We start from the raw sequence: 17410 nt of genomic DNA, 5'->3' as shown, positions 1-17410 counted from the left end.
CTAAGGTTGCCTTACCATTTTCTTGAACTCTCTCTCTCTCTCTCACTCACACAGACACACACACAGACACACACACATATACTTCGTAAGTATACCAATGCCCTTTGGAAAAATGTCTTTAATTGGACAAAGCTATTGGTGTTTGTTAGTTCTGATAGGTTTATGCAAGTTCCATACTTGCATGCAATATACCTGTGAATAATCAGTTGCTGGAATCATCAGAAGGAAACGCCTGTGGTCTGCAGGCCTGCTTTTGTTAGCTTCCTGAAAGCAGCTGGTTGATCATTGTGGGAAATGAAAAACTGGTAAAACTGGTCTAAAGGGACCCTGTTTGCTCTGATCCAGCTGGGCTTCTCATCAATCCTTCTCAGCAAGGAAAGGCAACTTGGACCTTTCTTTCAGGCCCAGCTTAAACACCTGTGAATTTGGCAAAATATTATTAAATATATTAGCCCAAATTCTCAGTTTCCTGGCTTGAAGGCTGAGGCTTGGGATATGGAAAAATGGGTTTCCATCCCTTACACCAGTGTTTCTCAACCTTGGCGAATTTAAGATATGTGGACTTCAGCTCCCAGAATTCCCATGCTGGCTGGGGAATTCTGGGAGTTGAAGTCCACATATCTTAAAGTTGCCAAGATTGAGAAATACTGTCTTACACACTTCCTAGGATGAATGCTATTAAAATAAATAGACATAGGATTTCACTGTAACAATGAAAACATGATTTAATGGACTCGCATTTAGTGGCGTTTGAATGCAGTTGACCTTATTTTTGTTTGGACATCCAGATGTGGCAGTTAAATTTATATTAATTGTATGATGTCTATGCCAATGTAGATCATTTGCATAATAATTTTCAATATACAAATGATGTAAGTTCTGTCTGTGGATCCCATTATGCAAATCATGTCATTTATACCATGTTATGCAAATGGTGTAACTTGTGTCATGATAGAAATGATGCAAGTTGCTGTGATAATGTATGTTTACATTTAAAGAGATTTGGGAGCAGTATTTACACCCCTTTCCCCAAATGATCTGTTAAAATAAAGCTTTATTGCACTCTGACCTTGGTATTTCCAAGATTGTCTTAGAGGCAATTCCATTGAGAAATTCACCCAGAAAGTCAATGCTGGAGTTGAAATGTGAAAAATTTATTGTTGAGCAAGATTCAAACATTTCATTTTCATCCTGCTTCTTCTCTTATGTTTTCAGTAGAAGATAAACATACTATACATCAGTTCTGGGTCTCCCATATGTCTTTTACAGGGATTTTCCTGAAAATGTTTTCTTGAAGAAAAATCTTATGCCAAAAAATGGCTTATAAGGTTTATGAAGAATCTATTGGAAAGCACACCCATCTTTTGCTTAATTCGGCTTTTTCTTTTCAACAGGTGGAAGTACAACTGTTAATTTCTGTACCCCAGTCAGGGAGATATGTGCTTCTGATGGAATATGCCAATGAAGGTACTCCACAGACAATTGACGTATCTGTGAGGACACCACAGCTTGCCACTCAGCTGGGCACTCTCACAGCATACACCTGCAAATACAGGTATGTTCCCAGATGATGAGAGATGGGAAGTTGTAGACGTGATCATCTTTTCTTCTCTTTCCTTTTACTGTTTTGCTCCAGATTTTCAATAAGCCTTCCTAAACTGAGAAAAATCATTCAAGCTTCTTCCATTTTGACTTGTCCAAAAATTGTCCAACCCGGCCTCGGGTAGCATTTTCAGAGGCTATGGGTAGTTATGATTTATAGCTTGTCAAACAGTCCATGTTTTGAAGGTCGAATGGTCTGCATCAGCATTTATTGGGTGGAAGTTATGTGCTGTTTAGATTCCTGGCCTTGTAAATATCAGGGCCAGCAATTAGGCCAAAAGTCCACATCCTCAGAACAAGACATGGCTGAGATGAAAATAGCACATGCATCCTGAACTGTGATGAACTATTTAAACAACTAGACAGTATTTATATAAATGATGGATGAATTACACTGTCTGGGAACTGCTTTTTTTGCAAATCTGTATACAGATTGTGACCTTAACAATAGGAAATGAGGCCCTGGGATATCCTTCAGAAGCATCTCCTTGCCATCACTCAACTAATTCAAAGCTTATAAGAACTCTATATTAAAACCATCAACAGCGGAAAGACATATTTGGCAGGAAAATGCCACCCTTGAGTTTGACCTCTGTTTTTGTCTTACAGTTTCCTTTGCCGTGGGATAGTTTTAGATTCTCTAAATCGCTTGGCAGTGTTTGAACTTGTCACAGAGGCTACGGTTCAGCTCACTGCAGATCAGGCCCGTTTCTTCCTGGTAAGTCTTTGAAGGAGAACATTTCCAGCAAGGAAAACCATTGGATGCACACTTGAGCATCTTAAGTTGGAAAGGTTAAACTGTTACCTGCATGGGAGGGGTGAGCAGGGAGGAGTTGGAAATTCAACCTGAGTCTAAGCCCAGAAGAGGCAAGATTTAGGTCCAGTTTTTTGCTCTTGAAAATCAGCTTATCGGAAGAGCATTTTGCGGGAGGAGAAATTGGCAAATTCCAAAGATCTGCCCATTGTCCCTGTGTCGCCTCCTATTGTCATCCTAACCAGGACAAGCTGCTATCCTGCACTTCAGTTTGGTCCTTTTTAGTCTCCTGTTACAGTTTGCATAAGAATTACTTGAATTACTTTCAGTGAAATAAACGTTAGATTTTATAGAAGCTATGCAAGTATGCCTTCCTTTTTTACATATACTCTCAAAACTAGGCACTTTTTGTGATTTTTGTTGGTCTGGATCTCATGCTAGAGGCCTCCAAACTACCTTCCCTTAAGGGGGGATGGGGCTTATACAGCTTAAATGTTATATTAACTACTGACTAGTAGGAGGCACTACATGACTGTTTTTGTCCTTATTGGGACTCTTCAGGTGTAGGTATCCTCCATGCTAGATATTCTATGTTTAACCCTTTAATGGGATTTGAACCCATAGGCCTTGTGCTCGTTGACTATACAGTGCATTTAGCTTTAGAACTATCTTGACCTGGACCCAAAACATTCTTAAGTACAGAGAGCACCCTTTCTTGCAAGCTACTGATAGCCAGTAAATCCTCTGTGTAGTCAACAAGCACATGTCCTGTGGGTTCAAATCCCATTAACAGTTGAACATAGGACATGTATCCCTGAAGAGTCCCAGTGAGAATGAAACTGATTGTGTAGTACTTCCTACAGGTCAGAGGCTAATATACCATCTAAATGTTGGTTTTATTACAGGTAATCCTTATTTATTACTGTCTGATGAGGCATTACAAATAGCTGTGGAAAGAAGGAATGTGAAAAGCAAGGGTGAAAGGGAAAGATATAAGCAACTGAATGCAGATTTCCAGAGAATAGCAAGGAGAGATAAGAAGGCCTTCTTAAATGAACAATGCAAAGAAATTGAGGAAAACAATAGAATGGGGAAGACTAGAGACCTCTTCAAGAAAATTGGAGGTGTCAAAGGAACGTTTAGTGCAAAGATGGGCATGATAAAGGACAAAAAAGGCAGGGACCTAACAGAAGCAGAAGAGATTAAGAAGAGGTGGCAAGAATACACAGAAGAACTATACAAGAAAGATCTTAATGTCCCTGATGTCCACGCTGGTGTGGTCACTGACCTTGAGCCAGACATCCTAGAGAGTGAAGTCAAGTGGGCCTTAGGAAGCATTGCTAACAACAAAGCTAGTGGAGATGACAGTATTCCAGCTGAGTTATTTAAAATACTAAAAGATGATGGTGTTAAAGTGCTGCACTCAATATGCCAGCAAGTTTGGAAAACACAACAGTGGCCACGGGATTGGAAAAGGTCAGTTTACGTTCCAATTCCAAAGAAGGGCAATGCCAAAGAATGCTCAAACTATCACACAATTGCACTCATTTCACATGCTAGCAAGGTTATGCTCAAAATCCTACAAGCTAGGCTTCAGCAATACATGAACCGAGAACTACCGGATGTACAAACTGGGTTTCGAAGAGGCAGAGGAACTAGAGATCAAATTGCCAACATTCGCTGGATCATGGAGAAAGCACGAGAGTTCCAGAAAAATATCTGCTTCATTGACTATGCAAAAGCCTTTGATTGTGTGGATCACAACAAACTGTGGCAAATTCTTAAAGAGATGGGGGTACCAGACCATCTTACCTGTCTCCTGAGAAATCTGTATGCGGGCCAAGAAGCAACAGTTAGAACCAGTCACGGAACAACCGATTGGTTCAAAATAAGGAAAGGAGTACGACAAGGCTGTATACTGTCACCCTGCTTATTTAACCTATATGCAGAGTACATCATGAGAAATGCCAGGCTGGAAGAATCACAAGCCGGAATTACGATTGCAGGGAGAATCATCAATAACCTAAGATATGCAGACGATACCACCCTAATGGCAGAAAGTGAAGAAGAATTAAAGAGCCTCTTGATGAGGGTGAAAGAGGAGAGTGTGAAAGCTGGCTTGAAACTCAACATTAAAAAAACTAAGATCATGGCATCTGGACCCCATCAATTCCTGGCAAATAGAAGGAGTAGAAATGGAAGCAGTAACAGACTTCATTTATTTGGGCTCCAAGATCACCGCAGATGGAGATTGCAGCCATGAAATTAAAAGACGCTTGCTCCTTGGGAGGAAAGCTATGGCAAACCTAGATAGCATATTAAAAAGCAGAGACGTCACCTTGCCAACAAAGATCCGCATAGTCAAAGCTATGGTGTTTCCAGTAGTAATGTATGGCTTTGAGAGCTGGACCATAAAGAAGGCTGAGCGCCGAAGAATTGATGCCTTTGAACTGTGGTGCTGGAGAAGACTCTTAAGAGTCCCCTGGACTGCTAGGAGGTCAAACCAGTCAATCTTAAAGGAAATCAACCCTGATTGTTCATTGGAAGGACTGATAATGAAGCTCAAGCTCAGATACTTTGGTCACCTAATGTGAAGAGAGGAGTCTTTGGAAAAGACCCTGATGCTGGGAAAGATTGAAGGCAAAAGGAGAAGAGGACGGCAGAGGATGAGATGGTTAGATAGCATCACTGAAGCAATGAGCATGAAACTGAGCAAACTCAAGGAGGCAGTGAAGGACAGGAAGGCCTGGCACAATATGGTTCATGGGGTCACGAAGAGTCGGACGCGACTTAAGGACTGAACAACAACAACAACAAATCCTCATTTAGTGACTGTTGTAATGGTGATGAAGAAGTAACTTTGCAGCCAGTCCTCACATTTATGACTTTTGCAAGTCTGTAAAGCAAAGGAAAGCTGAAGGAAGATTGTAAGCACAGTCACAGTTTCACTTAGCGACTGAGTTGCTAGTCCCAATCTGGCCGCTAAACAAGGACTACCTGTAAAGACAAAAGCTCCCTGCCGATGACTTATTTATTAGAATGAATTGCTGATCATTATCTAAAGCAATACATCTGGATTATATGGGAGCCATTGATGGATGTAATTAAGAGTCAGTATGAGGTTCACTATGGATGGATATTAGGCAACAACGTGTAGTCTGCTCATAGGAACTGTGAAGTCTCTCTCGTAGAATTGCAGAGATTGCAGTTTGGCAAATAATGGGAAGGAGAGGCGGCCCCTGTTACATTCACTCACTTTGTGGGTTCTTGCTTTAGATGTTTTGCTGGGCAACAGAAAGCATTAACTTTCTAAGTGGCGCAACAGACAGCATTTTAAGTGAATGAATCAGGTGGCTGCTTTTCTTCTTCTCCTTTTGCAACTGGCTCTGTGCTTCTGTGTGTGGTGAAAACGAGCAAACCAACAGATGCAGCTACTTGTTCTCTGCTTCACTTGATCTTCATACAGTGAACAAAATTAAAAAGAGGTCACTGGCTTTTTTTTTTCTTGGAAGGTTTCTTATCCCCCCCTCCAAAAAAAAAAAAGTCTGGGGGATATATACAGCTTAGAGAACATGTTGCCATGGCAGTCAGAGAATGACTAATCAGCTTCTTTGTTGGGATCCTTCTCCCCCACCATCTTTCCCGAGGGTCTGTTGCAGGTCAAAGAAAGAGATATTTCTGTTTACGGCACACTCTGCTTTGCCAATAGGTGCCCTTTTTCCTTTGAATAAATGTAGCAATGTTACGCATTTTTTTTTCCAAATATGTATTCAGCATCATGTCTAGATCAGCTCTTTGATTTTTGTACTGGAAAGGAAAGCATAAATCATCTTCTCCTTTCCATCCTTTTTCCTTCCTCCCTGTCTTTAGTACAAAGCGTACTTGATCCCATACGAACAATTCACTGTGGAGTTTTTGGAGCCAAAGGTTCATTGCATCAGTGTTCATGGAACATTTTCACTGAACAGGTACATCACATGTATTGTATTTGTTTGTTTATTTTCATGCAGTTTTTATGGTCACCCAACTCTCAGATTGCAACTCTGAATGGCTAGCAGAGAATTAAAAAGACAAGAAAGATAAGCAGTGAACAGCTTGTTTACAAAATAGTAGAACTAGTTGGGACTATATGTACTAAATTGTAGAAAAGCCACATAAAAGACATTAAGATTTTCAAGTACAGGTAGTCCTTACTTAACGACCATCCACTTAACAATGGTTCAAAGTTATGACAACCTCAGAAAAAGTGCTTTACAACCTGTACTCACACTTATAACCATTGCAAATTGTCATCCCCCAGAGTCACATGATCATGATTCGTGACCCTTTTTACGATGATATTAAGCGAATCAAGTAGTCATTAAGTGAATCATGTGATCGTTAAGTGAATTCTGGCAAAAAAGTAAATTGGGGATGCTGGGATTCACTTAACAACCACGAGATTTGCTTAATGATCATGGTGATTCACTTAATGACCGTTGTAAAAATGGTTGCAAAATTGGGTCTGGTCATGTGACTTGCCTAATGACTGCCCCACTTAACAACCAATTTTCCGGTTCCTATTGTGGTCCTTAAGCAAGGGCTACCTGTATATTTAAAATCAACCTGTCCCATTGTGAAGTCCAGCATGTCATTTGTGTTTCCTATTTGATGCTCTAGACTGCTATTTTATTTTGATAAGAACTGTATAATGATCGATTTATTAATTATAGCATCATAGACAGCACTTTGTGGAACTACATAAATGAAAGACAAGCTTATAAGATATAGATATAGATTTATGGGGCAAAGAAGCTCAGGGATGAAAATAAGAAGGATCTGTAACGATGAGGAACAGCAGCATGAAGTTGTCTGATGTTTCACCATTTGAGGATAAAATCCTGCAAGATGATACAAAGTGTGCTTGAGCATAGGTGTAATAACTGGCAAATTAGAGTGTGTCCATGTCAAGAGTGCCATACAACGGGTTCTGAAATCCCATAAACAGGCACACATGTTTACACACAGAGAATGTGATCAACGAAATGCTTTGTTCTGAGAACAGGACTTTCCCCTTGAATATATGAATCTATTTTCCCCAGTTAATAAAGAAGGAGGATTAAGTCTTTTAGAATATCAAGAAGTTGACTGGTATGCTTCTAAAGGAAGAAGGGTACTTATGAGGAGGGATAGGAACCTCCTAGGATCCTGCTCTTAGCCCTGATCCTTGTATTAGAAATAGCCCATTTTCATATGAAGGTAATAGCACTGCAAGATTAGCCAAAAATTGCTTCTGATTCCCCACTGTGATTAGCTAGGTGTCTTTGGGAAGGTCATGGGGCAACATACTGCTTACAGCCATTGAGAGAGCTACAGTACCTTCATGATTTTGACAAATGTACTCTGCACTTAGAGAGCTGATACTCTTACGCAGGGGGTAGAGGACATCTATTCATGGGGGACTTGCAACATTCAGCTCTCAAGTCTCATCATCTGGTGGGTGCAATTCTAATCTTTGAACTGGAGAATGTAAATGGAAAGGACTGTGCAGGAATGCACTACGACACCATCTGACAGATGGTCCTCCAGCCTCTGTTTAAGCCCCCTATTTTGATAGAGACTTGTGGTAGCCTTCGCTTTCCGATATTTGTAATCTGTTTGTGATCATTTATTTTAATTTATTTATGAAAAGTATTTATATACATAACACAAATCATCCTGAAGCAGTTTAAAACAGTATTGCTTGGAGTGTTCACGAAGTGAAAAGATGTGTTTTGTTTCAATCTTGGAACAAAACGGAACATTCAAGTTGTTCTGGCCATAGGAGAGGATGTGAAATAATCACAAATCCCTTGTTCCCTTGTTTTGCATCTCAGAGCCAGAAGGTCTCAGAGTACAGATGGTATTGATTACAGTTAAGAATTACTTGGAATAGGGGAAGACAGAAGAGATCCAGAGAAGATCAAAGGAATCATAATGGAACTGCCCTTAATAAAGTCAACCTCTTGATATTTTGCTTTGCACTATAGTCATCCTTAATGTTCCTTTGCTTGCAATGTTCTGATGGAATAGCTGGCATTTTTTTTTTTTTGGACTGTAGAACGCCTATTATTTGTTTTTTGTCCACAGTAGTTCCTGTATCCCATCCAGATATCAGAAGATTTCGCAATCAGTTGTCCTGGAGGAAGGACAGTTACTACTCATTGCTCCAGACTTCCCCCTAATTCATGCTTTTAGTATCCCACCAGAAGGCAGTCCCCCAGCTTCTCCACCTCACCCTCCAACTTTGATTGACTCCTCTGCAGAACTCATTTTCTTAAGGGCTCCCCAGGTAGGTACGGTTTGGGACATGCCGCTGGGGTGTGGAGAGGTGATACGTAAATTGCAAGCTTGATTTTATTTTTAGTTTTTTAGTCCTTTGTTGTAGTCGACTTTTCATTCTTGAAGGTCTCTATGGGAATAAACATGTTGTAACTCAGGTTGGTTCTCTAGTGTTTTCCCATTGCCAGAAGCGTTCAGAGAAAAGTTTTCTTTAAACAGAAATGTCTTTAAACAGAAGTGTTTAGAGAAAAGTTTTGCAAGTGCAGTATAAAGCAGTGCAATTAATGGCTAGCCATAGGAATCAGGGGCCAGTTACTCTATGTTGTAAAAAGCATTAGTAGAAAATGGTTGAGCAGATCTTTCATTTGAATAGAATGAAACTGAAGAGCAAACTACGTTTTATATATGGAGGATAAAAAGTCTCTTTCTCCTGAAACTTGATGATGTACAATGCGTGGACAGTGTCTGTCTGTTTCTCCTTCTCTTCAATTAGAGCAGTGTTTTTCAACCTCCTCAACTTTAAGACGGATGGACTTCAACTCCCAGAATTCCTTAGCCAGCATGCTGGCTGAGGAATTCTGGGAGTTGAAGTCCATCCATCTTAAAGTTGAGGAGGTTGAGAAACACTGAGTTAGTGTCAGGCTTTGAATGACTCCTCAAGACATACATCATCAGCATGAAATTTCCTTTTTTACAGGCAGAGAGCATCCCCAAGATCTCACAGTCTCACAGTGTTTATTCTTCTTCTTAAGCAGTTAGCAACAAGCGAGGATGTGTGAATCTCTTTTTCTCGCTGAACCGGGAAGCAGAATTTCTGGTCCTGGAGGGTCTACTAAAATGAGTGGCAGTTTATCAAAGCTGGGGAAAATAGGGAAAGAGCTTATAAGCAATAGATCTCATCTACTGCAAACCTTCTGATTCTGAGACATATTTTCCAATGGACCAGGCAAAGAAGTAGGGATGTTGAAGGTGAGAATAAAATAAATGGCAACATTTCTGACAGAGCACAGCAACAACTGTTAGCACATGTTCTCAGCAACTGACATAGGTGTTTTCTGTTTCCTAGAGATACCTGTAGGGTAAAACTAAATATAAGTTAGCAGCAACTCTTATCCCTAATCAGTTTCTTGGAAAGTCCAATGTTGACATGAATGCTGAGACAGATGGCCCACTCTGGAACCATAAGGGTGTCTTGAAATAGAAAGTAGAGACCCAAAAACCATAGACTAGGGATTTTCTCCTGTGCTTTCTTGCAGACAGCTGTTGTGTTAAGTGGCCATATTCAGAGTCCAGGACGCTACGCCTTCATCCTGCACTGTTATCAGCCCAGTCACCCAACTTTCCCTGTTGAAGTATTGATCAATGGAGGACGGATTTGGCAGGGTAAGTTGCAGGGTGGGGTCTTTCTGTTTTCAAGAGTAACTCAAACTAGATTCAAACATTCCAGATACTTGTAATCTAGATGCATAGAATTATAGAAGGGAATGGTTGGAAATCATCTAGTTTGCTACCAGGTGCCAATATCATAGCCAATAGACTGTCTCAGTTTAAATACTTCCTGAGGAAAGTCCATCATCTCCTGAGTGTTTCTACTTTTGATATTATGAATGGTACACTTGCCTTTCTTATTTGTTAGCACTCTCAGGCTAGAGAACTACAGGGGTTAATTTGTCTGGGCCTCATACAAGAAGCCTCAAGACCTTTCCTCCAAAGGGAGGTTAATCATTTTGTATCACAGTGGTTAGGTTCACTACTGACCACTAGGAGGCACTATACAGCTGGTTTGATTCTTGTGGGAACTTGTCAGGCATAGGTAGACCCCTGTGTTAGGTCTTCCTGTGCCTGACAAGTAGTGAACATGGCTATTGTTATTCTACTTTCATCTGTTAAACCAATTATTCTTGTGTGCTCTACTTATTTACAAGCAACTGCAAGTAGAAGCCTCCTATAGACCTCACTCAACATTAGATGGCATGCATATGAGGACACTGCATATGTGGGCCCATACATCTGATATATGTTTCTGTGCAGTGGTCAGGTATAATGCCTTAATATGGCTAAGTACCGTTTACATCTTAACTAACCAGAAACTACAGTGATGCGAATGTTATTGGAACACTCGCATTTGTTGTGTGTTAAGCTGCTTACTTGATAATGAAGCTCAAGCTCAGATACTTTGGTCACCTAATGCGAAGAGAGGACTCTTTGGAAAAGACCCTGATGCTGGGAAAGATTGAAGGCAAAAGGAGAAGAGGACGGCAGAGGATGAGATAGTTAGGTAGCATCACTGAAGCAATGACCATGAAACTGAGCAAACTCAGGGAGGCAGTGAAGGACAGGAAGGCCTGGCGCAATATGGTTCATGGGGTCACGAAGAGTCGGACATGACTTAACGACTGAACAACAACAAAGCTTCTTACAGATTGTAGTATGTGTCCTAGGACAGCCAGTTTGGTGTAGTGGTTAGAAGGCATCAGGCTAGAAAATGGAAGACCCGCCTTAGGCATGAAGTCAACTGGGTGACCTTGGGCCAGTCACTCTCCCTCAGCCCTCGGATGAAGGCCATGGCAAATCACTTCTGAAATCTTGCCAAGAAAACTGCAGGGACTTTTCCAGGCAGTCACCAGGAGTCAACACTGACTCAGAGACACTCAAAGTTGCCAAGGTTGAGAAACTGGTCTAATGTATAAAAGCAAGAGTGTCCAAAGCAGATGATATCAGCTCTACCAGTTTCTGCTTAGTTTCCTACAGGGCAGAAGACTTATAGTGAAATGTTGGCTACTATAAGGAGATATAGTCTAACGCAGTGTTTCTCAACCTCGGCAGCTTTAAGATGTGTGGACTTCACCTACACCCAGCAAGGTGGCTGGGGAATTCTGGGAGTTCATGTCCACACGTCTTAAAGTTGCCACGGTTGAGAAACTGGTCTAACATATAAAAGCAAAACAAGTTCAGTTGATTAGAGCAGGATTACTTTCTGACTTTTCAGGACAAGCTAATGCTACTTTCTGCCCACATGGATATGGTTGCCGGAGTCTGGTGGTTGCAGAGAACCGAATTGTTCTGGATATCACTGATAATGACCTGAGTGTAATAATCCGTGTGCCAGAGGACCAGCATCTTTGGGTGGTATGTTTCTAGCTTAAAAATCCTTGTCCTATCTTTGAATGTTCACTGAAGCAACTAATGAGAAAAACTTAAAATGTGTTTGCTCCAAGTTAAGCAATAACGTCTGTAAGCAGAATGCAAGATTTTTAAACTGAATTCTGCTCATCTGGTCACAAGTCACTTAAGGACATGACCAGCATTCAGTTGTATGTGTTTTGTTCTCCCTCTAACAGCAGCACGATATAATTTATGGCCACCAGGCAGTGCTGCTCACTATCAAATAAAAATACAGTTTGGCCCATTTTGTTGCAGGAAATGTTACTGTACCTTTTCTGGTGTATGAAAATACACCATGCCTGAGTCTGCCTGCTTTCTGTGAACCAGCTTTTCTAGCTTCTGCACCTTCCTGCTAGAAGTTCAGTTTATCTTAAAAATTAAGCAGACAGTGAATAGTAAATTGATCAGTGCTGTAGCACGGTGAAAGGCAGACATTTTCACAAATGGAGCAGAAATTGTTCTAATACTTTGGATTCCAGATGAGTGTGGAGAAGGCCTTAGAAAGTTCTTTCTTATATTGTTTTCCATCATCTTTTGGATGTCCATGCTTCTCAAGAAAATAAGGATAAAGTAAACAGTTATGCCCCTTCATGGATCACTGCCTTGTTGTGGCGAAGGGGCTTGCGTAACTCAGTGAAGCCATGAGCTATACCGTGCAGGGCCACCCAAGACGGACAGGTCATGACAGAGAGTTCTGACAAAATGTGGTCCACTGGAGAAGGAAATGGCAACCCACTCCAGTATCCTTGCCAAGAAAACCCCATGGACAATGTTAAAAGGCTAAAAGATATGATGCCGGAAGATGAGCCCCTCAGGTCGGAAGGTGTCCAATATGCTACTGGGGAAGAGCGGAGGGCATTTCCAAGTAGCTCCAGAAAGAGTGAAGCGGCTGGGCCAAAGCCGAAAGGACGTTCAGCTGTGGATGTATCTGGAAGCGAAAAGAAGGTCCGATGCTGTAAAGAACAATATTGTATAGGTACCTGGAATGTAAGATCTATGAACCAAGGCAAGCTGGATGTGGTCAAACATGAGATGACAAGATTGAACATCGACATCTTGGGAATCAGCGAACTGAAATGGACGGGAATGGGTGAATTTAATTCGGGTGACCATTATATCTACTACTGTGGGCAAGAAACCCTTAGAAGAAATGGAGTTGCACTCATAGTCAATAAGAGAGTGGGAAAGGCAGTAATGGGGTACAACCTCAAAAACGACAGAATGATCTCAGTGCATATCCAAGGCAAACCATTCAATATCACAGTCATCCAAGTCTATGCCCCAACCACTGATGCTGAAGAAGCTGAAGTTGACCGCTTCTATGAAGACCTACAACACCTTCTAGAACTAGCACCAAAAAAAGATGTCCTTTTCATCATAGGGGATTGGAATGCTAAAGTAGGAAGTCAAGGAGTAATCGGAATAACAGGCAAGTTTGGCCTTGGAGTACAAAATGAAGCAGGGCAAAGGCTAATAGAGTTCTGTCAAGAGAACAAGCTAGTCATAGCAAACACTCTTTTCCAACAACACAAGAGACGACTCTACACATGGACATCACCAGATGGTCAATACCGAAACCAGATTGATTATATACTTTGCAGCCAAAGATGGAGAAGCTCTATACAGACAGCAAAAACAAGACCAGGAACTGACTGTGGCTCAGATCATGAGCTTCTTACTGCAAAATTTAGGCTTAAATTGAAGAATGTAGGGAAAAGCACTAGACCACTCAGGTATGACTTAGATCATATTCCTTGTGAGTACACAGTGAAGGTGATGAATAGATTTAGAGGATTAGATTTGGTAGACAGAGTGCCTGAAGAACTATGGACGGAGGTCCGTAACATTGTACAGGAGGCAGCAATTAAAACCATCCCAAAGAAAAAGAAATGCAAGAAAGCAAAATGGCTGTCTGATGAGGCTTTACAAATAGCTGTGGAAAGAAGGAATGCGAAAAGCAAGGGTGAAAGGGAAAGATATAAGCAACTGAATGCAGATTTCCAGAGAATAGCAAGGAGAGATAAGAAGGCCTTCTTAAATGAACAATGCAAAGAAATCGAGGAAAACAATAGAATGGAGAAGACTAGAGATCTCTACAAGAAAATTGGAGATATGAAAGGAACGTTTAGTGCAAAGATGGGCATGATAAAGGACAAAAAGGCAGGGACCTAACAGAAGCAGAAGAGATTAAGAAGAGGTGGCAAGAATACACAGAAGAACTCTACAAGAAAGATCTTAATGTCCCTGATGTCCACGCTGGTGTGATCAATGACCTTGAGCCAGACATCCTAGAGAGTGAAGTCAAGTGGGCCTTAGGAAGCATTGCTAACAACAAAGCTAGTGGAGATGACAGTATTCCAGCTGAGTTATTTAAAATACTAAAAGATGATGGTGTTAAAGTGCTGCACTCAATATGCCAGCAAGTTTGGAAAACGCAACAGTGGCCACGGGATTGGAAAAGGTCAGTTTACGTTCCAATTCCAAAGAAGGGCAATGCCAAAGAATGCTCAAACTATCGCACAATTGCACTCATTTCACATGCTAGCAAGGTTATGCTCAAAATCCTACAAGCTAGGCTTCAGCAATACATGAACCGAGAACTACCGGATGTACAAGCTGGGTTTCGAAGAGGCAGAGGAACTAGAGATCAAATCGCCAACATTCGCTGGATCATGGAGAAAGCACGAGAGTTCCAGAAAAATATCTACTTCTGCTTCATTGACTATGCAAAAGCCTTTGATTGTGTGGATCACAATAAACTGTGGGAAGTTCTTAAAGAGATGGGGGTACCAGACCACCTTACCTGTCTCCTGAGAAATCTGTATGTGGGCCAAGAAGCAACAGTTAGAACCGATCATGGAACAACCGATTGGTTCAAAATAGGGAAAGGTGTACGACAAGGCTGTATACTGTCACCCTGCTTATTTAACCTATATGCAGAGTACATCATGAGAAATGCCAGGCTGGAAGAATCACAAGCCGGAATTAAGATTGCAGGGAGAATCATCAACAACCTCAGATATGCGGACGATAGCACCCTAATGGCAGAAAGTGAAGAAGAACTAAAGAGCCTCTTGATGAGGGTAAAAGAGGAGAGTGCGAAAGCTGGCTTGAAACTCTACATTAAAAAAACTAAGATCATGGCATCTGGACCCATCAATTCCTGGCAAATAGAAGGGGTAGAAATGGAAGCAGTAACAGACTTCATTTATTTGGGCTCCAAGATCACCGCAGACGGAGACTGCAGCCATGAAATTAAAAGACGCTTGCTCCTTGGGAGGAAAGCTATGGCAAGCCTAGATAGCATATTAAAAAGCAGAGACGTCACCTTGCCGACAAAGATCCGCATAGTCAAAGCTATGGTTTTTCCAGTAGTAATGTATGGCTGTGAGAGCTGGACCATAAAGAAGGCTGAGCGCCGAAGAATTGATGCCTTTGAACTGTGGTGCTGGAGAAGACTCTTGAGAGTCCCCTGGACTGCTAGGAGGTCAAACCAGTCAATCTTAAAGGAAATCAACCCTGATTGCTCATTGGAAGGATCGATAATGAAGCTCAAGCTCAGATACTTTGGTCACCTAATGCGAAGAGAGATCTCTTTGGAGAAGACCCTGATGCTGGGAAAGATTGAAGGCAAAAGGAGAAGAGGACGGCAGAAGATGAGATGGTTAGATAGCATCACTGAAGCAATGAGCATGAAACTGAGCAAACTCAGGGAGGCAGTGAAGGACAGGAAGGCCTGGCACAATATGGTTCATGGGGTCACGAAGAGTCGGACACGACTTAACGACTAAACAACAACAAAAAACAGTTATGCTCATGGCTCCTCACTGACCATAAAGGTTTGGTTTTTAGAAATTCTACAGATGACAGACAGTCTTGTAGTTTCTTCCTATTGTTCCTGCCCCCACTTCTCAAATGCCAATCCTCTATTTTGGCTGGCTACTTTTAACTGTGGCATCTTAGAGAAACACCTTTTTGGTAATCCAACCTTTCTTTCTATCAGGAAACTATCCAAACCACAGATCTACAAAACTTATCTAAGTAAAAATTCACAGAGTTATAAAAGAAGACAAATCAAGCAACTTTTGATTCTGTCTCTTTTCTCTTGACTGTTTTGTAAGTCTACTAAGGTAAATTTGGGGAGAAACCAAACGCTCTTCATGAAGACAAGATCCATGTCTTTCTGGCTTGTTTGGGATTACCACCTTCTTAGAACCCCAGACTAAACCCTTTATTACCATAAAGGAACCTTTAAGGTAATTGTCTACTCTTCTATCTTTCTTTATCCAAGAAGAAGGATTGGAAAATCTGTGCAAATAAGTTTTCATGCAGCATATCCAGGTCACAGATATTGAGGTACATTATGTGACTACTAGAGAGTAGTAAAAAGCACAGTAAAGAACAGCATTTCTATATGAAGTTGGATTTCGAAATGAGAAACCATATGTTTGAATAAGTAATAGGCTATTTTACTACTTGGATTTATTTTATTACAGGATTATATCCTTGTGGTTCCTGAAAGCAGTTATGGCTCCAGCTATCTTTCGGAAGAACCACTGGACAAATCTTACGATTTCATCAGTAGCTGTGGAGTCAATGGCTTCTATATCAAGTGAGATTGAAAATAGGCATCTGGGTTGTTTCAGCTGGAATTTTCTCTAAACTTTAGAACCCGTTCCCAGTGTTGATTTGGGGGCACCCATTTTATACTGTCTTCCTTCAGACCTTTCATTGTGAGACCCTCCAAAAGAGTGAACAGTTGCATGAGATCCATCCACCTCCCCAAGCATAAAAAAATAGTTGTAATAGAACTAGCACTGGACAAGAAATAAGCCCCCTGCCCAATAATTAAATTTCCACAGTTGCTAAGGACTTGATCCTTGCCCATCCTGCCTGGACGGGGACCCAATCCTAGGTATGCATGTCATGAGTGCCTTGGCTGGATTCCCAGATCCCCTGCGCCTTCCACTGGGCCTACCAGCAATCTTGCCTCAATATAAATATCACAAGCTCCCAAGGCTGGATAAGATCGTGCTCTGGTATCTCCTCCACGTGCTGTCTAGATCACAGTCCAATCCAGATCTTGACAAAGGCTGAAAGTCTGATTCCTGTAAGACCGCATTGGAAACATACCCACCTTTGACTTTGCTCCTGCTCTTCTCAGACAGAGCAGGAGTGAATTCTGGCAACAGCGCTCTCCTAAGTGTGCAAGCCCTCCAACACTTCCGCTCCCCAAATAAAACTCATCATCTCCTCCCCCTGCCCACAAGACCCAGTCTGATCATTCCTGCTTAAGTAATGGCTTTATTGATTTATTTGATTCAGTTGGGTGGGGCCTGACTGCAAGCCACTCTGGGCAGCTCACGGTACACTAAACAAGATAAAAAGAATATAATAAGAAGCAATGTATAACAACAACAACAAAACAAACTATAAAAGAAAGAACCTGGTAGATACCCCAAAATATCCCACCAACATCTAACATCCAGCAGAGGGAGCTCCAGCCACCCTAGCCCAAGGCTTGGGAGAACAGTCAGGTCTTTATGGCCCTCCAGAATGCCATCATGGTGGGAGCATCTGAATCTCTGG

General features: G+C 41.4%; 1 protein-coding gene across 1 annotated transcript in view; it reads left to right on the top strand.

Annotated features, from left to right (window-relative positions):
* Positions 1–17410, top strand: part of LAMA5 (laminin subunit alpha 5) — a 188098-nt gene that overhangs the window by 120157 nt on the left and 50531 nt on the right. The window contains exons 27-33 of the mRNA XM_088153275.1: positions 1395–1555; positions 2212–2320; positions 6227–6324; positions 8465–8666; positions 9913–10039; positions 11646–11785; positions 16318–16433. Of these exons, the coding sequence (XP_088009401.1) occupies positions 1395–1555; positions 2212–2320; positions 6227–6324; positions 8465–8666; positions 9913–10039; positions 11646–11785; positions 16318–16433 (953 nt within the window). The remainder of the gene's footprint in view (positions 1–1394; positions 1556–2211; positions 2321–6226; positions 6325–8464; positions 8667–9912; positions 10040–11645; positions 11786–16317; positions 16434–17410) is intronic.

This window comes from Python bivittatus, unplaced genomic scaffold (assembly GCF_059951505.1).
Source record: "Python bivittatus isolate LINGU-HERP-01145 unplaced genomic scaffold, Pbiv_v1 ctg000700_np1212, whole genome shotgun sequence".
Lineage (NCBI taxonomy): Eukaryota > Metazoa > Chordata > Lepidosauria > Squamata > Pythonidae > Python > Python bivittatus.
This window is presented reverse-complemented; position numbering and strand designations above follow the sequence as displayed.